Genomic DNA, 19,164 nt, shown 5'->3' with positions numbered 1-19,164 from the left:
TCCTTGTTTCTTGTTTCCTGTTTTATTGTGAAGGTCCTTGTCTCATGTGAGTATATTCAGTTTTTCTTGCCCTATCTCGTCTTGTCAATTACTTCCAGCTGTGTTCCCCACCTGTGCGTGTTCTCCCTGCTGTCTACCTTCATGTGCCTTCGCCCACCTTCCTTTGTGTTCAGGTTTTCCGTTTAGTTTAACCCAGTATAGATTATCTTTAGTTCCGTTTTGCCATCCTCTCCTTGTGTTTTATTCTACAATAAACCTCCTTCGCATCTCAGCGAGTGCCTGCTCTTGGGTCCTCATTTATTTCTCCACACGGCTCACTCTGTTAGCCGTGACAGTTTTAAAATTTCAAATATTGTATCACAAGAAAAAACTGCAAACATAATTTGTTCCCATTTTTTCCAGTTGAATCTGTGAAAAATGCCAACAACAACACAGTTTTACATAACTAAAATAATACGTTTGCACCAACAAGGTGATTTGATCCCTGGACTTCGACATTATTGTAGCGCTGTGGGACGCTCTTGACAGAAGAAGGTCAAATTGAAGGTCAAATGGTGCCCGTTATTAAGGTGAAAGGAAAATAGTCATAAAGAGCAATTTTGTTTTTGTTCCTGGCATTAAAAAGCCAATTAACATGTACGTTTGTGCGCGCTGACTCGCTTTTGAAGTCAGCCACACAGGCCACTAGAGGAGCTGCAGTTTGTGTCACTTCCACATTGAATTCATTTTCCAGTTCCAGGGGTTGCAGCTTGGCCGCAAGACATATTTATTTGAAGCATCCAGTTTATGTATTTCATGCTTAAAGGACAAAAGCACAGCCAGCATAAAAATGCAATGTTTTATTTTTTTACACCATTGTTCCCTTGTTGCTCCCAGATATTATTTTACATGTAACACAAGTTAATCATCAATCTTTTGGATAAACACAGCACCTACGGTTTACCTAATATACTCATATAATAAATATTGATATATGTGTGTAACATGTGGCTCTATACCACCTGTTGGACAAGCATTGCAACTATTCTCGACCCTGGGTAATGCCTTTCTGCTGTTTCCCCATCTTTGTTTCTTATCTATGGTTCCTGATAGTTCCATTTCTGGTAAGGCTGGGTAAAATAGCACTGGTTCCCAGCTTTCAGTATTATTATCTCCATGTTCCATCTTTTATGCTTGTTAAGGGCCAATAAGGGGTCACTACTTCTCGGTTCTTTATATAAGACAAGCCAACTTGTTGTTTTTTTGTTCAAAAGATTTATTCATATCAGGACCATCTGTGTAAATTTTTCAGTTGAAAGAAAACAACGCGACTTCCACCAGCGTTACGCTTCATGCATATCTGGCCAAAACATTTTTTCCAAGTCATTCAGCACACCCTCTGGGCTCAATGCAGTACGACATTGACTGAACTTGGTGACAACCAATTCACAAAAATGAAGCGTGTTCAATAAAAGATTTGAAAAGCAACAAATCCCTGTTCACTTTTGCTCAGTTCCAAGTTAATTCTCCTAAATACAAAGATAATTGACCTAGGCAGCACAAAACTGTAGCCAGATAGGAAAAACAGGAATGAAAAAATATTTTGCTGCTAAACCAAGACATTCACCTTAGATATATACATGATATCAATGTGACTTTAACTTTTACCTGCTGATGATCAAATGTAATTAACCTCTAAAAAATGTTTTAAATGGATGGGGCTAGGGAAAACAGCATACGTTTGAGTTTTCGTATGGCTAGATCGTAGTGAAACAATGGTGTCAATTGTGTTTTGGGTGTTCAGAACAAATAATGTTTTATACTGGATGAGCAGAACTAAAGATTAAATGTTAGTTGGCCTTAAGCAAGCTTCGGTTTGCAGACTACTGGCCAACCAGTAGAAAGACTCCTTTGTGAGCTGCAGGTTGTGACGTCAAATGGGCTGTATAAAGACATAAATTCATAGCTAATCTGGAACAACACAGGAGTGGGAGGATGAGTCTTGGTGTCCTCCTCCATTTCTTAACTTGCATAACTAATGAGCCTTAAATATCAGATAAATTAAGCAGGACCAGTGACTGCTGTCAGATTTGCACAAGCTATCTGTGGACCACAGTGTAAGCTAACAAGACAAAGGGATTGTACTGTATGTGCATTATTTTCAACTTCTGAAATACCTAAAAACCATGCTGGAGATGCTTGAATACAGCCACTATCAGGTGAGATGGACTGACATATTTTAAAATTTTTGAAAAAAAAAAAAAGAGTAGATGCAATTTTTACACTAAAAGAGTCAAAATATCTTTGCTGCGCTTGAAAACAGGACTTAAGGTTGAGGATTAGGGTTGAGTTCTAAATACTTCATTATGTGTACCCAGTTCACAAGTCTTTGGTTAAATGAAGACAGGGAAGCTGTTTTACACACAGTCGTATTTAAATTGCTGCACGAGTTGGACAGGTGCTGAAATGTTATATAGTGCTCTTTTAGAAAAAAAGAGCTTGATGAAAAAAAATGTAAAAGAAATGTTGTTTGGACATTTCAACATCTTATCACCGTAATGTTGCAAAGCAAGCACGTTAGATTATTTGGTTTTTAAAAGGCTGTTTTCAGGGGAACTTTTAATGTAACAGAGTAGTATAGTGTGATTAATTTGGATTTGTAAGTTGCACTTTGAAGCTGGAAACATTTGAACATTTAAGTTCTTGCATTTTTAATTTGTGCTTTTACCACACCGGGACAGATGAATTATTATAATGAAAACATTCATTTTTAAATCTATTTTTTTCTCTACGTGCCAGTGTATTTTTCTCCTTACCCTTAACTGTATCACACGAGCTTAGTCAAAAAATAAATCCAAAACTAATGTGGTGTAATGTTTACGACTTTGCCACTTAGGTCCAGACCCACCTGGAAAGTCCCACCAAATACCACATCCAGCAGGCTCAGCGGCAGCAGGTGAGGCAGTATCTGTCAACCACCCTGGGTGGTAAAGCTGGCAGCCAGCCCCCCGAACACAGTATGCCACCCGGTCCTGGCAGCAGTGCACCCAATAGTCCCATGGCTTTGCTCACCCTCAGCACCAACTGTGAGAAAGAGGTACACCTGCTCACTTCGAGGACATTCAGTATCCTTACATGCAGATGTCTCGACAGAGAGTGAGGAGTTCATGAATTGTGCCTTTGTGTTATACAGATGGATGATGTCATTGATGATATTATTAGCTTGGAGTCAAGCTACAACGACGATGTTCTTGGATTGATGGATCCAGGACTCCAAATGAACAACCAGGTAATTTATTTTAAGATAAAATAAATACTACAATAAATACCAAAGTGTGTAATGTTGACACCTTCTTTGAGTTTAAATAAAATATATGACAGTTGCTCTTTTCAAGAGGACACTATAATGACAGGTTTTTAACACCAACAGCTACCTGTGTCAGGAAATTTATTGGATGTATACACCAACCAAAGTCTCCAACTACCAGGCCTCGCCATCAACAGTTGTCCACCCAACATTAAAAGGGAATTCACTGGTAAACTAACACTCAATTTATGAGCGTTTGGATTAGAAAAAGTATAAGGCTTTACTACATGTTGTTTACTACTGGTATATTTGTGGACACTCAGTTTAGTACACTTTTCTGTGACCTTTCTGTGTCTAAAAATTTACTGCTGATAAAATACATGCATAACCTTGTTTTGTATGATGTAATCCCAGTCCACTCAGACATTTTTACATCTAAATACATAGGTTACTTTAGGCTGATGTCAATATTGTGTGCAATTTAGAAGTGCACAAAATACTGTTAAGTCAATCATGTGCCAAATAATTACTCCAGCTCCTGGCATGAAGCAAGTACTGGACAAGCCTGGATCCTGTGGCCAATATGAAAGCTATCAAAGGCCAGAGAGCTTTCCAGTAGGTAAGCAAAGCAAAATGAAGAGAAAAAAAAGACATAATGTTTTGTAAACTGTAAAACTTCACTTTCAGAAACTGTATGTTGAGTGTTTTGTGTATTTTTAAATTGCACACATTATACTACTGTATATTGCAAAATCTGAGATGCAAACTTTAAGCTTTTTTCCAGTTCTAGCCTTCAGATTGTTATTTTTTGTATTGTTTGTGATTAACAGGTTTCAAATATGCTAAACAAACCTCAAAGCATGTGAAATACAAACCTATAAAATGAAATCATTTACTCTGGATTAAATCACATTGTAATCAAATGCTTTTGTCTAAAGTATTGCTATTCAGCCTTCTTTTGCTTCACAGAGGCTGAAGTTCGTGCTCTGGCAAAAGAGAGACAGAAGAAGGACAACCACAACTTAAGTAAGGCAATCAAAATATTACTGAATTTCAATTTTTTTATGTTTAATTTTAGTAGCTTCATTGTGTAGTGGTTTACACAATCGCCTAAATATCCTAAAAAGCAAATAGTTTTTTTATTTTTATACTTAATTTTCTACTGCTAGTTTTTTCGTAAATCTATAATATATATATATAATCTATAATATATAATCCGTGTTCACAGTTCATGTCCTTACTTTGCATTCTAGTTGAACGAAGACGGAGATTCAACATCAATGATCGCATTAAAGAGCTGGGAACCTTAATACCCAAGTCAAATGATCCGTAAGTGTTTTTGCATGTATTTAAGCTAATGGATGCATGTGCCCAGCCATGTACTTGTCTGCCTACTGTAGTGATTCATGCATTAACCGTGTTTCAACATCCTAATGTGTCAAAGTCTCTTTAAAATGCAATTGCCGTTTTGCTCAGCAGGATGTAAAGAACCCTGAGGTGTTCTGGTCAGCTGAGTCTGACTGTAGATATTTGTCTCATGTATACCCCAGAGACATGCGCTGGAATAAGGGCACTATTCTGAAAGCCTCGGTGGACTATATTCGGAAATTACAGCGCGAGCAGCAGAGAGCCAAGGAGCTTGAGTGCAGACAGAGGAAGCTGGAGCACGCAAATCGGCATCTCATGTTGCGTATACAGGTGGGTCACTCTAAGGCTTTGCAGACGTTATGTAGGTTTTTTTAAATTATTATGGTCATGTTTTGTTTTTTTTTTACGTAAAACCACAAAATTAGTACAGCAAAAATCTACTTGATCCCAGATGTACAGTATTTAACACAAAATTAACAAATGCTTGTTCTTTTAATGCATCAATTACAGGTAATATGTAGAAAGCTACTTGTGTTTGACATTCTTATATATAAGGGAATTATCCTGTCCAGCCAGCAGCCAGTATAGCTTGGCAGCTATAGCATGAAGGGTGGCAAAAGAACCTGTGTGCAAAACCAGAGAATGTTTTATCTGGAAAAAAATTGTTCTATTCAACAGATGTTTCAGCCAATTTTGAGTAATTTGGGTCATACACTGCCTGACCAAAAAAAAAAGTTGCCACCAAAATAAAAGGGTCACACACTCTAATATTTTGTTGGACTGCCTTTACGGCATGCATTCGCTCTGGCATTGTTTCGATAAGTTTCTGCAATGTCTTTTTTTTTCCTCTTGCCTCTTTTGCCATCAGAATTAGTGTCTAAAGGCGAAGAAAGATGCCCAACGGATTTACTTTACCAAATGGACCATCCCAGCCTTGCCGTATTGGTCTATTTGGTTCACCTTTTATTGTTTATTTTATTTTATTTTCACTTTGCTAAATACGGGACAGACTTAACTGGGGAAAAGAAAGCGGAGAAAGAAAGAGGGAAAGAAAAACAGCAGAGAAGAGGAAAGGTAATAAAGGGCAAACAACAAAAACCAACAAAATAAGCAGACAAAAAATACATGTATCAATCACCTGGATCACCTGTTGAGAAAGAAAAAAGAGAGAACAATCAGAAGGAAAAAAAGCGCAATATAATAAACAACATCACGATGATCTATGGGAATGTAACAGAAAATACTAAATATTAAACATCATTGTGCAGCACGGAGGAGATAGGCCTCCATACCTTGGAGGGCCTGAGATGTCCCTAGAGGGGTGGCGTCTGATACCCAACCTGACATATAGACACAGACATACAGGCACACACAGATACAAACATCCATTCCCACCCTCATGCTCTCATATGCAATTACTCAACACTCACCCAACGTGGAGACAGACATAAAGAGACGCTGTACACACAATCACACTCCCCAAGTGTACTCTAAGCCCCAGGTCTAGGTACCCAGACCCAGGTAGTGTTACCCTCTTCCCTGGGGTGGAGAGAAGCAGACTGCCCCGACTCGGCAGCAGCAGGCCCCACATTCCAGACCCTAATCGGACGGCCAACTCCTCCTCCTAGCCCCCCTGCTCCAACAGGCAGCAGAGAACGGGGGTGTTTCTGCAATGTCACAAGATTTATTTCCATCCAGATTCTCAATGGGGTCTGGACTCTGTGGTGGCCAGTCTATGGCGACGTCCACATGTACATGGGTATTTTTGAAAACGCAGATTTTTCTATGCATTTGCACCTTTCATCCACACGTAAACGGTGTTTTCGATCACTGAAAACTGAGATTTTTTTAAAATTCCTGCCAGGGTGGAGACTTTTGAAAACTCAGTTTTTGCATTTACGTGTGGACGAGGAAAACGGAGATGCAATGTCAAAGGTGTGCCCCTTTTTTGACGTGATGCTGTGCGCCACGTTATTGTTTATATGTGATTATTTCTACAATGGCGGATATAGACAAAATACTGTTGCTGTTAATCTGACTACTTGAAGTTTTTACACACGTACATATACACAGGCAGTTACTGTCTCTCCATCACTTCATCTGCCTCTCTTCTTACCCTGAGCACTGAGCCCAGTTGGGGTTAAATAACTTGTTGCCAGCTGAACGATAATCGCCCATGCAGTAATTGTCCAATAGGAGGCTCATACCTATTTGCTTAGTTAAGTCCAGGTGGCGACTTTTTGGCCAGGCAGTGTATTTGCATCCTCCCACTTTTCACCAATTGTTTTGCACTTTACAAACAAGATGCAGCACAACCATTAGTGAGTTTCAAAAGATGCCTTTAGTTGGATTTTCTTCTTTGCTCTATGTTCCAGGTCTTATGCTGGCTTAGCAAATTTGCACAAAACATGATTTTGAAGTTGATTAGCGTAGATGTACTTTTTGTTCCAGTGTTAAAACATTGCAACATTTCCACCGTTTCTATCTCTATCTAGGAGTTGGAAATCCAAGCCCGTGCTCATGGTCTTACAGTGGTGTCATCCCCAACTGTCTGTACGTCAGAGCTAATGGCTCGTGCCATTAAGCAGGAGCCCGTCCTTGGTGACTGCCCATCAGAGCTCTACCAGCATAGTTCTGCCCCTGACATGTCCCCTCCAACCACATTAGACCTCAACAACGGCACCATCACCTTTGACCATATACCAGCAGATGCGGGGGAACCTGGCCCTTACGGCAGCTCTAGTGCGTGTAAAATGAAGGAGCTGGTAAGGGACAACACCCTAGGGCCAATTTCCCCCAGTGATCCCCTGCTGTCCTCGATGTCCCCAGATATTTCCAGCAACATCGACAGCCACCACACTTCCAGCTCAAGTTTGGAGGAGAAAGAGCATGGATGTTAGCCCAACAGCATGAGCTGCACTGACATTTACATTTGTAGCAACTCACCAGTGTGGCGCCTACATTAAAGATATCAATGTGAATGGATTAAAGAACTCGTGGTATGTTTAAATCTTTTCTTATTTTTGTCCACACTGGTGTAGAAGTTTTAAGTGTTACATGGTCAGACAGCTCAAAATTACTTGACATGTAATATACAGTGTCTGTGAAACATGACTGCAGTCTTATTTTGGACTTGCAAATCTGTTTATTTTTGTCATATTTCAAACTTTTCATATCTTTTCTAAATACACAGTGAACCTGGTGGCAATGCCAAAAGACAAAAGTATGCATATGTAAAAATGTATTGCTGATAAATTCCAAAACTTGGCACATGTTGTAATATTTGGAAATACTACATATAATAAATATTTAGAAAGAAAGGTTTTGGTATTAGAAATCCGTGTATTATTTAAAGTAATTTTTACACTATGTGGTTGTTGTATTATGAGGAAAGAGCAATCTTTTAGAAAAAGGGCCACATAGTAAAAAACATTATACTCATTTACTGGATAGAACTTTTGAAATTACATTATATGTGTGTGGTTTCTATGCTGATGAGAGCAGTGGAGAAGCATCTGGTGCTGTACAAGCGCTTAACACTTTGAGATTTGCCTTTTGCTTCTTTAAAATGACAATATAAAGCATGTGTCAAACTCAAGACATGCCGATGAAATCCAGTCAAGGTTAAGCTTAAATGCAAGGGTCAGAGAGACAAAAACCCAATGCAGAGTGTTGTGGGGGGACTGAGAAGAAGATAATAGCATTTAGGGCTAAGTAGAGAATGGTAAAACCGCAGGATATATTAAAGACGTATTAAGTAAGTAATTACAGTAATCAGGTGAGAACATTAACTACAACCTCATTGCAGGAAAACAAAATGAATGTTCACTGTGAACAGAAACTAAACATGAAGACAGAGGCCATGTCCACACTAATACGTTTTCGTTTGAAAATGTATTAGCATCTTTTTCTCTCTATTTTGGCCTTCCGTCCACACTGAGATGGTGTTTTTGGTCAAGGGAAAACGCGGCATTTTGAAAACGCTGTTTTCGTGTTGCAGTGTGGACAGCAAGCCCGGAGGCTTTTCGAAAACAATGACACAATTTTGTCATGTGATGCAGATAGTGAAGGGCATTATACAGCAGTTGTTTTGTTTGCTCTCAATTTTGACAGCCCTATTACAGATTACTATCTGTACATACTCCAGATAGCTTTTGTTCAAATTCTTTAATTCTCACTCGCTTCTGCAACTTTGTACTTTTGTGTTACTCGCAGCAACAACTCCACCTCATTGTTAGTCCATTTTTAAAAAACTTGGTGCTTTTCCTCAAAATTCTGCCGTGATGTTTCAGAGTAAATAATCGGCAGGCAGAAATGACGCAGGTCAAATTGTCTCGAGTTTCACACATGTGCAGTACTGGAACACAAGCATTTTCGGCCGTATCAATGTGGATGAACAACTCTGAAAACGATAGTGTTGACGCAGAGCGTGGTCTGGCGTATACGCTGTTTTAAAATTTATCCGTGCTAGTGTAGACATAGCCAGAGACAAGGTCAACAGTGGGGGAAAGTGGCAGAAAGACAAGATGGAGAGGCAACCCATTCTCACATCCGAGGCGTAATGTTTTATGCTAGGTGACAAATCGTCAACATGTTACGCTTCCGGGCACCCAAAATGTTCCTGAATGATGAGATCGGATACATGAGGAAGCATGAGAACCGTTTGAAATCAATCCACACATGTTCGTTCATTTTCCTCAGATCACTTTGGAAAATGCTATTTAACATCATTGAAGTGCTGGTTAAGGATAAGGTTAGGGTTAGGGCTGGAATACATGGCTGGAACGTGTTTTACCGCGAGACCATCATTCTACTGTATTTCACCCATAACCCGGCGCGTACCATAAGAACGCTGAAGGTCACCTTCCGCGTTCCTTAGGACAAATCATCAGGATGTTATGCCTCGGGAGTGAGAACAGGCTGAAAGAGGAGATGACAGGCGCTCAAAACGTACAGGGAGTGCAGAATTATTAGGCAAATGAGTATTTTGTCCACATCATCCTCTTCATGCATGTTGTCTTACTCCAAGCTGTATAGGCTCGAAAGCCTACTACCAATTAAGCATATTAGGTGATGTGCATCTCTGTAATGAAAAGGGGTGTGGTCTAATGACATCAACACCCTATATCAGGTGTGCATAATTATTAGGCAACGTCCTTTCCTTTGGTAAAATGGGTCAAAAGGAGGACTTGACAGGCCCAGAAAAGTCAAAAATAGTGAGATATCTTGCAGAGGGATGCAGCAGTCTCAAAATTGCAAAGCTTCTGAAGCGTGATCATCGAACAATCAAGCGTTTCATTCAAAATAGTCAACAGGGTCACAAGAAGCGTGTGGAAAAACCAAGGCGCAAAATAACTGCCCACGAACTGATAAAAGTCAAGTGTGCAGCTGCCAAGATGCCACTTGCCACCAGTTTGGCCATATTTCAGAGCTGCAACATTACTGGAGTGCCCAAAAGCACAAGGTGTGCAATACTCAGAGACATGGCCAAGGTAAGAAAGGCTGAAAGACGACCACCACTGAACAAGACACACAAGCTGAAACGTCAAGACTGGGCCAAGAAATATCTCAAGACTGGTTTTTATAAGGTTTTATGGACTGATGAAATGAGAGTGAGTCTTGATGGGCCAGATGGATGGGCCCATGGCTGGATTGGTAAAGGGCAGAGAGCTCCAGTCCGAGTCAGACGCGAGCAAGGTGGAGGTGGAGTACTGGTTTGGGCTGGTACCATCAAAGATGAGCTTGTGGGGCCTTTTCAGGTTGAGGATGGAGTCAAGCTCAACTCCCAGTCCTACTGCCAGTTTCTGGAAGACACCTTCTTCAAGCAGTGATACAGGAAGAAGTCTGCATCCTTCAAGAAAAACATGATTTTCATGCAGGACAATGCTCCATCACACGCGTCCAAGTACTCCAAGAAAGGGTATAAAAGAAGAAAAACTAATGACATGGCCTCCTTGTTCACCTGATCTGAACCCCATTGAGAACCTGTGGTCCATCATCAAATGTGAGATTTACAAGGAGGGAAAACAGTACACCTCTCTGAACAGTGTCTGGGAGGCTGTGGTTGCTGCTGCACGCAATGTTGATGGTGAACAGGTCAAAACACTGACAGAATCCATGGATGGCAGGCTTTTGAGTGTCCTTGCAAAGAAAGGTGGCTATATTGGTCGCTGATTTGTTTTGTTTTTTTTGTTTTTGAATGTCAGAAATGTATATTTGTGAATGTGGAGATGTTATATTGGTTTCACTGGTAAAAATAAATAATTGAAATGGGTATATATTTGTTTTTTGTTAAGTTGCCTAATAATTATGCACAGTAATAGTCACCTGCACACACAGATATCCCCCTAAAATAGCTAAAACTAAAAACAAACTAAAAACTACTTCCAAAAACATTCAGCTTTGATATTAATGAGTTTGTTGGGTTCACTGAGAACATGGTTGTTGTTCAATAATAAAATTATTCCTCAAAAATACAACTTGCCTAATAATTCTGCACTCCCTGTACTGTATATACTGATGTTGAATTAAGACCATGGACCCACCTATAACATGATAGGGATCCAAAATTTCATAAGTACTAAACAGCAACTAAAACTTTGTTATGCCCTTACTGACTTGTCATTACTAGAATGATTAGACACAAACATGAGAATAACAGGGAAAAAAATTAAAATGGAAATCAAAACTCTATTAAGGTATTACAGAAAACTTAATTTTTATATTTTATGTATACAGAGTTTTAATGGCAGAAGATGAGGCATTAAAATACATACAAACCATACACAAACAAATAACTCTCAATTTACAATTTTTTCATGTACCTGTAAAGTGAAAGAGTCAAGGAAAGACATGAAGGTACAGATATATTACACATAAATAACAATCATACATGTCATGTTTCCTCTCGCCACTGCGGGTGGTTTATCCTTTAAGCTTGGGTTGTCTACCACATGCCTGGAAGCTTGAGGGTCCTGTGCAGTATGTTAGGTGCTCCTAAGACTGGACTGCACTCAAATTTTTGCCGCCTGGGTGGTGCGGAGCTGTTACGGAAACGCACAATTGAAAGATGCAGACTGACACATCAAAAACCAGTAAGTAGGGTGTACAGTGTACACTATAGTCTATAGCAGTGGTTCTCAAACTTTTCACAATAACTACCACCTCATTGAATACATGGCTCTTGAAGAACTGCCCTTATGACCAGTGTTGGGTAAGTTACTTTAAATTAGTAACTTAGTTACATTACTAGTTACTTCTATCAAAAGTAACTCAGTTGCTTCAAGTTACTCGTTACTTTCAAAGCAACTAGTTACTAGGGAAAGTAACTTTGGTTTTACCCATAATTCTCTTATTAATGTGTTGTTTCCCTAACTGGATACCCAGCAAGGATGCCAGTCTTCTAGCTTGCTTACATGTTAGCACTAACCTGCCACAAGTGCACTCTGCCCCCTAATGGCCTGAACCAAAAATGGTTAAAATGGCAGTGTCGTAGTGTGAGTGCAAGTTAATGATGAAATGATAGAAACTAAATTAGAAATTAACAATGTTTTTTTTTATGTGTCACTTTTTTATCTGTCTGTTTTAATCTATTTCAACCCTCTACAAATGCAAACACATCATTTTGGGGCTGGTGCAGCAGTGTTATAAATCTAATCATTGTACGTAGTATCACTAGGAAGAAGCATTGGATCACAAAAGACAACTTACAGTGTGTTGAAACTTTTGAAAGATATATTCATTTTTGCCACTGAAATGAGTAGAAAGTATACTTTTAGCAGTGCCAACATTAAACTGTGCCTCAGACCATTTAGGAGCTGTAGGTATCAGAATAGTGCAAAAATGGTTCAACATAAACACAGTGAGGTTTGTCCATTCTTTGTAAACTTAACTGCTGAACTGCACCAACTGGAGACCTCATGTTCAGTAATGACGGGTAAACTTAAAGTATTTTAGAATAGAATAGAACAGAATAGAATTCAATTTTATTGTCATTGCACATGTCACAAATACAAGGTGACGAAATGCAGTTTGCATCCATTTAGAAAGTGCTTTAGCCATAATAGAGATTATTACAAAATATATATTAGCAATAATATAGATATATTACAAAAATGGGTCTGATATAGGCATGTGGGTACAATATATGGGTCTATTATTGGTATGTTGCAATGTACACGTATGAAGGTATGTTATGAATATGCTATAACTATAAGTATGTACAGGCTGTAGTGAGTGTACAAGCTATGAACAGGATATAAATATGAAAACTATACAGAAATATGAACTATGCAAGTTATAAACAGTTGTAAACAGTTGTGGAATTGTTATTGTCGTATTGTACAGAATGATTGTCTATACAGCATCTACAGTGGTGCAGTTTAGACCAGTGAGATATGTGGATAATTTGTGCTAGTGGTTGTGAGCAGTGGTTCAGTCCATGCTATTATTGTGTGTATGAGGGTACAGTTGTCCATTTGTTTGTTTTTGTCCATTGTGTGTTCAGTTATAGGTGGTTGTGGGTGTGTGTATGTTAAGTCTGTGAGTTTAATGTGGGTCAGATATCAGGAGGCAGAGTTCAGAAATCTGTAGGGAAGAAGCTGTTCCGGTACCTGGTGGTCTAGTCCAGAGGCTCCTGTAGTGCCTCCCAGAGGGCTACAGCCTCAGCCTGACAAAGAGAAATAAAATAAATAATATATAAATAAAATAAAAAGTATTTTCAACTGGGGCACTTGAAGGAGTGGCTGCATTAAGTTTAAGAGAGAGTTTCTTTATCATCGGGAAATGCTTCAGAGAGTCCAACCCTGTTGCTTCTGATTTGAGGTACTCGGCTACCTCAGCTTCAGCAGTGGCATATATGTCCTAATTCTCTTCAAAGGAGAACAACTCGGGTGCTGTGTTGTCTTGGTGGCACTGGAACATGGTTGTAGCTGATCTTGCTCGGGGAAAAATTTCGACACTCTACCAGCAGATGTGCTGGTAGAGCGCCTCACAAAGGCGCGGACGGCCTTTGTGAGGTCCGTCCGCGCCTGGTCATGTAACCAATGAAGCTTGAATTTTGGTAGTGTAACAGCAGTCAGCAAAGCATCTTCACTTCCAAGGACATGTGCAAACCTTGTTTTGACTGCCTGTAATAATGACACAGCAAGTATTTTAATTTGTAAATAGTGTGCATTTTACTATGTTGTATTTATTTATTTTATTTATTTTGTTATTGGGATTAAGAATCTCAAACTGTAACAGCATTCACTTGCATGTGACACAACAGCATAGCACAATCAATCAATCTTTATTTATAAAGCACTTTTCATACGAAAAAAATGTAGCACAAAGTGCTTTACATAGTTAAAAGCAGCCCACCCCACCCTCCAACTCACTCCCCACACTCTCATTAACATAAATGATGTGAATACACACATATCCCCCCCCCCCCCCCACACACACACACATACACACACACACGCGCACACTTAAAGAGTAAAAATTGGGCTGGGCTCGCATGAGCCAAGTGAGGAAACACTATAACAGGGAGCCGTCTGCACCGGGAGCCGGTCACAGACCGCAGCCTCCAGGCTGGGTACACAGCAGGAGGGAGGCCAAGGAGCCCCCCAGCCAGGCTGAGAGGACCCCCAGAAACCCAGCAGCCACGGTCGATCACAGCCCCGGTGCAGAGAGCACCCTCCAAGGAAACACTGGAGATATGACACAATAGGATATATACAGGGTAAAATGATAAAATAAATAAGAACAGGATACAATATAAATATAAATAGAGTAAGAAGATTAAAAAATGAATAAGAATAAAATCAATAAATATTAGGTAAAGTCTAAATTAATAATAGAATAACAGGATAGAATAAATAAGCATAAAATAAATAAACGTTAGGTGAAAGCTAAATTAAAAAGGTGGGTCTTGAGCCTGTTCTTAAAAACATGTACGTTCTCTGCGGCCCTGAGCTCCTCCGGCAGGCTGTTCCACAGACGAGGACCATACCACTGAAAAGCTGCCTCTCCGTGAGTATGTGTCCTGACTTTAGGGACAATCAAAAGGCCAGTACCAGAGGACCTCAGGGTCCGCGAGGGTTCGTATGGTAAAAGCAGATCTGAGAGATAAGAAGGCCCAAGACCATTAAGACATTTAAAAATCAATAAAAGAACTTTAAAATCGATCCTGAAACACACGGGGAGCCAGTGCAGCGATTCTAAAACCGGTGTAATGTGGGCCCGCCCTCTGGTCTTCGTCAGCACACGAGCTGCCGAGTTTTGCAAAAGTTGTAAAGTTGAAATATTCTTCTTAGGAAGACCAGAGAGCAGGGCATTACAGTAATCAATGCGACTGGTAATAAAAGCATGCATCAGCATCTCCGTGTTGGCCCGAGAGAGAATAGGGCGAACTCTGGCTATATTTTTTAGATGATAAAATCCAATTTTGGTTACATGTTTAACATGTGGGATAAAACCAAGCTCAGAGTCAAAATTAACACCCAGGTTTTTCACTTGTAGCGAAGGACATAGTGAAAATGCCTCTAATTTAGACAAGAGTTTCTCTCTCTGAGCCTCAGGACCGACGATTAAAACTTCAGTTTTGTCCTGGTTAAGCTGTAAAAAGTTTTCTGCCATCCAAGATCGTATATCTAAGATACAGTTAAAAAGGGCATCCATTGGTCTGGTGCAGAGGTGTGGACTCGAGTCACATGACTTGGACTCGAGTCAGACTCGAGTCATTAATTTTATGACTTTAGACTTGACTTGAAAAAATGTTCTAAGACTTGTGACTTGACTTGGACTTTTACACCAATGACCTGGGACTTGAATTGGACTTGAACCGGTTTACTTGAAAAGACTTGACATTTCACCCCAAATATAAAATTTAACATGCATATTATATAGAGATTGAAAATGTGACGTCATTCAGGGGTAAAACCGCAAAGGATTCTGGGAACTCGTGGCAAGAGGTACTAGCGCACGCAGGCTTTCAATTGAAATCAGTCACACAGCGATAAAAAGAAACACAAAAATGTCAAGAAGCTGTTGTATTATTAACTGCAATAGCCGGTCGCATGACAGCCACGGGAAGCCGACGGGTAAAGAGATCGGTTGTTATCGGATTACGTCGTTGAAGAGAAATTGTTCGAGCCATGTTTCCGAAGTAACAAAGACGCGACGGATGGCCTGGATTGCAGCCATTCAAAGACCAAATATAACGTCCCAGAACACTCCAGCTCACAGGTTAGTCTGCTCCAAGCATTTACACGAAGGTCAGTGTTTTTTAGTAGTTAATACGTCATTTTCATAACACAATTGGTGATATAGGTTACAAGCAAGTCTGGCGCTGAACAGAAATTGTCGCGCTATGCTCCTTTGTTTATTGTGCATAAATAGTAAATTGTCCTGACACAATATTGCGTTTCGCCTCTGTTATTATGGTACATTGACAAAAACATATACTTTTATTCACAGGATAAAACAGTTTTTTGTATCACTAATTGCCCAGTATGATTACAGCATACAGTATTATTGTCACTGCTACATTTCTGTAATGAACCAGAAATTATTTCCACTACTAATTAATTACCGTTGAGCTCAAAGGTCCTATTAATAAACGGTTAACGAATGTGTATTTATGACGACGATTTGTGAGACTGGTAAACTTATGATATGTACGATGGTCTTTCGTTCTACACGGTGCATTTCAAGGTCCTGCACCCATCCGTCGGTAAACTGTACCTGGGCTTGTTGCAGTGACCTGAAGTTACTAAACTTCATGAGTGTATGCACTCACTCCAAGAACCGTATAAATATGCATATAAATATGCTACGATGAGATAGCTGACTTCATCTAACTAGCAAATGTTGTCCAGGCTACGTTGGTGATGCAGTTTTTTTTAATATGTATGATATTTTTGTCATGCGATTTTAAAGCTGGTCCTACAAGCGCATCCAAGAATAACATGCAGCTTATCTCAGAACTGTCGGTGAAAATTATTCTTGGAGCTAGGTTTAATTGAGCTGCATTTTATAGAGGTGCAATTTCACAATTTGTGTATATTTTCTAAGTTCACTATTTTGTCATGTGTTGAGAAAAACACAGATTTAAAAATTACATGGTCTAATATTTACATTTAGCATAACTGCAACATTCTTTTTTCATTTTTTTTTTTTAAGACTCGAAAGGACTTGAAATTCAAAGTTTAAGACTTGTGACTTGACTCGGACTTTTACACCAGTGACTTGAGACTCGACTCTGACTTGCCTGACATTACTTGAGACTTGACTTGAGACTTGAGGATAAAGACTTGAGACTTACTTGAGACTTGCAAAACAATGACTTGGTCCCACCTCTGGTCTGGTGTCATCAGGAGACACGGAGATGTACAGCTGCGTGTCATCAGCGTAACTGTGGAAGTTCACTCCATGCCTCCTGATGACACTGCCGAGAGGGAGCATATACAAATTAAAAAGTACAGGGCCTAGAAACGACCCTTGAGGCACACCACATGTCGTTTTATGGATCTTAGAGGAGCATGTATCCATACTCACCATAAAAGTTCTGTCAGAGAGATAGGAAGTGAACCAGTTATGTACAGCACCAGAGAGGCCCACCATGTGTTTCAGTCTGTTTAAAAGAATAGCGTGGTCTACTGTATCAAAGGCTGCGCTTAGATCCAGTAGCACCAGGACTGAGAGCTTTTGGGAGTCCCAGTTACATCTAAGATCATTTAAAACCTTTAGGAGAGCAGTCTCTGTGCTGTGGTTCACCCTAAATCCAGACTGGAATATCTCCAGGATCTGTCTATCATTCAAAAAGTCATTAATCTGAGTAAAAACAAGTTTTTCTAAGATTTTACTTAAAAATGGTAAGTTGGATACAGGTCTGTAGTTATTAAAATCATTACAATCCAAATTGCTCTTCTTCAGAAGGGGCCTCACCACCGCCGTTTTAAAGGCAGCAGGGAAGACACCCAACTGAAGAGAGCAATTCATCATGTATAAAAGCTCAGCCTCAAAAAATCCATAAAGTGTTTTAAAGAGTGAAGAAGGGATTGGATCTAAAAGACATGTGGTGGGTCTCACTGTGGAGAAAACTTTCTGAAGGTTCTCAGCATTAACCAGGACAAAGCTGTCCAGTGTCTCCTCAGGTACAATCGAGCCCTCAGATGTGTTTACAAACATATCGCGATTAGATAAAATATCTGATCTGATGGCGCTGATCTTTCCCCTGAAGTGGTCTGCAAACTGCTCACAGAGTGAGTCTGTGGGGGTTCTTTGGGAGCTGTTAAAATCAGGGTTAAATAAATGATCTATAGTGGAAAAGAGGACCTTGGGATTATTTTTGTTATTACTGATTATTTTGGCGAAGTATGAATTTCTTGAGTTCCTTAATGTATTATTGTACATTTTAAGTTGCTCGCAAAATATTTGATGGTTGATAGTATTTTTATTTTTCCTCCATCTCCTTTCTGCTGCCCTGCAATTTCTTTTGAGTTTTTTGACTTCTTCGTTTCTCCAGGGTGATGCATGTTTTACGTTAATCTTTTTGGTGGTGAGTGGAGCAACGGAGTCAAGGCTTTTCTTCAGTTTGCTGTTGAAATGATTAAAAATCAAATCGCAGGGTGCAGGTAAAATCACAGGGGGGCATTCGTCTAAAACCCTGGTAAAATTTGCAGCCACTTCAGAGGTTAGATAGCGCCTCCTCACAGTTCACACCGAGGTCTCCCGCTGAATAAAACCGGTGATGTTAAAAAACACAGTAGTGGTCAGAGACAGCCAAGTCAACAACAATATAAAAAGCAATTGAGTAATACATTTCATTAAAGATAAAAAAAAAAAAAGAAAATATCATCAATTACCTGGACAACTGCATCTGGTAGCCCAACAAGGATTTGCAGACCATTTTTTATAGCCAGAGTCTTGGTCATCAGCAATTCCAGTGGGGGTGGGAGTGTGCCATAAAAACAATGGTCTTCTCCCTGAAGAATGTCCAGTGCTACAGTAAGTGGTTTCATGACCGCACTGTACTCACTGATGCTCCCTCTCATTGAAACATTTCAAATGTAGTGTGGATGAGATTGTGTTCAGCTCCACCAAAGGTATCTTTGAAATTCTCTCCAGAGCATAATAGAACGAGTTCCACATTGTTGTGCAAGGTACTAGTAGCTTCTTTGCAATAATGTCTTCCACAATCTCAGCAGCCACTGTGAAACGACTGGCCTTGTTCCACAGCCCTACACATTATGTGGTGGCACTTCTGTAGATCGTGTTTGTTGCAGCTTCAGACAATAGCCACTTCTCCACATCAGTGCAAGAGATAAGATTCATTGTGTGCGATATCCATCTCTGATGTGGCGGTAAAAAAATTGCACCATCAGCACCATTCTGCAGCACATCCCCAATGGAAACAGAAGTCACCTCATCCTCCTCATTTTCAGTCATTCGACTCAGGTGGTGGCTGGTACACTTTAAAAGCCTTGACAAAATTGGAGCCATTATTCGTTACAGTTGATGTGATT

General features: G+C 39.8%; 1 protein-coding gene across 5 annotated transcripts in view; it reads left to right on the top strand.

Moving 5' to 3' along the window:
• The window catches only part of mitfa (melanocyte inducing transcription factor a), a 34,945-nt gene extending 27,000 nt beyond the window's left edge, over positions 1-7,945 (top strand). For 2 of the 5 annotated variants that reach the window (XM_086291404.1, XM_086291405.1), the window contains exons 3-10: positions 2,876-3,076; positions 3,173-3,268; positions 3,410-3,515; positions 3,822-3,905; positions 4,256-4,312; positions 4,540-4,615; positions 4,837-4,984; positions 7,150-7,945. In XM_086291404.1, coding sequence (XP_086147530.1) covers positions 2,876-3,076; positions 3,173-3,268; positions 3,410-3,515; positions 3,822-3,905; positions 4,256-4,312; positions 4,540-4,615; positions 4,837-4,984; positions 7,150-7,554 — 1,173 coding nt within the window. In that variant the 3' untranslated portion in view covers positions 7,555-7,945. Of the gene's footprint in view, positions 1-2,065; positions 2,199-2,875; positions 3,077-3,172; positions 3,269-3,409; positions 3,516-3,821; positions 3,906-4,255; positions 4,313-4,539; positions 4,616-4,836; positions 4,985-7,149 lie in introns of those variants that run through there. The other 3 variants (XM_086291407.1, XM_086291408.1, XM_086291406.1) reach the window with 3 other exon arrangements.
• The last annotated feature ends 11,219 nt before the right edge of the window (positions 7,946-19,164 follow it).

Source organism: Aulonocara sp. 'chitande type north' Nkhata Bay, linkage group LG5, assembly GCF_057382095.1.
Source record: "Aulonocara sp. 'chitande type north' Nkhata Bay isolate Kocher_YH1m ecotype deep benthic linkage group LG5, A_spYH_male_GT1.1, whole genome shotgun sequence".
Lineage (NCBI taxonomy): Eukaryota > Metazoa > Chordata > Actinopteri > Cichliformes > Cichlidae > Aulonocara > Aulonocara sp. 'chitande type north' Nkhata Bay.
Note: the sequence above shows the minus strand (reverse complement) of the source record. Positions and strands in the feature narration are given on the sequence as shown.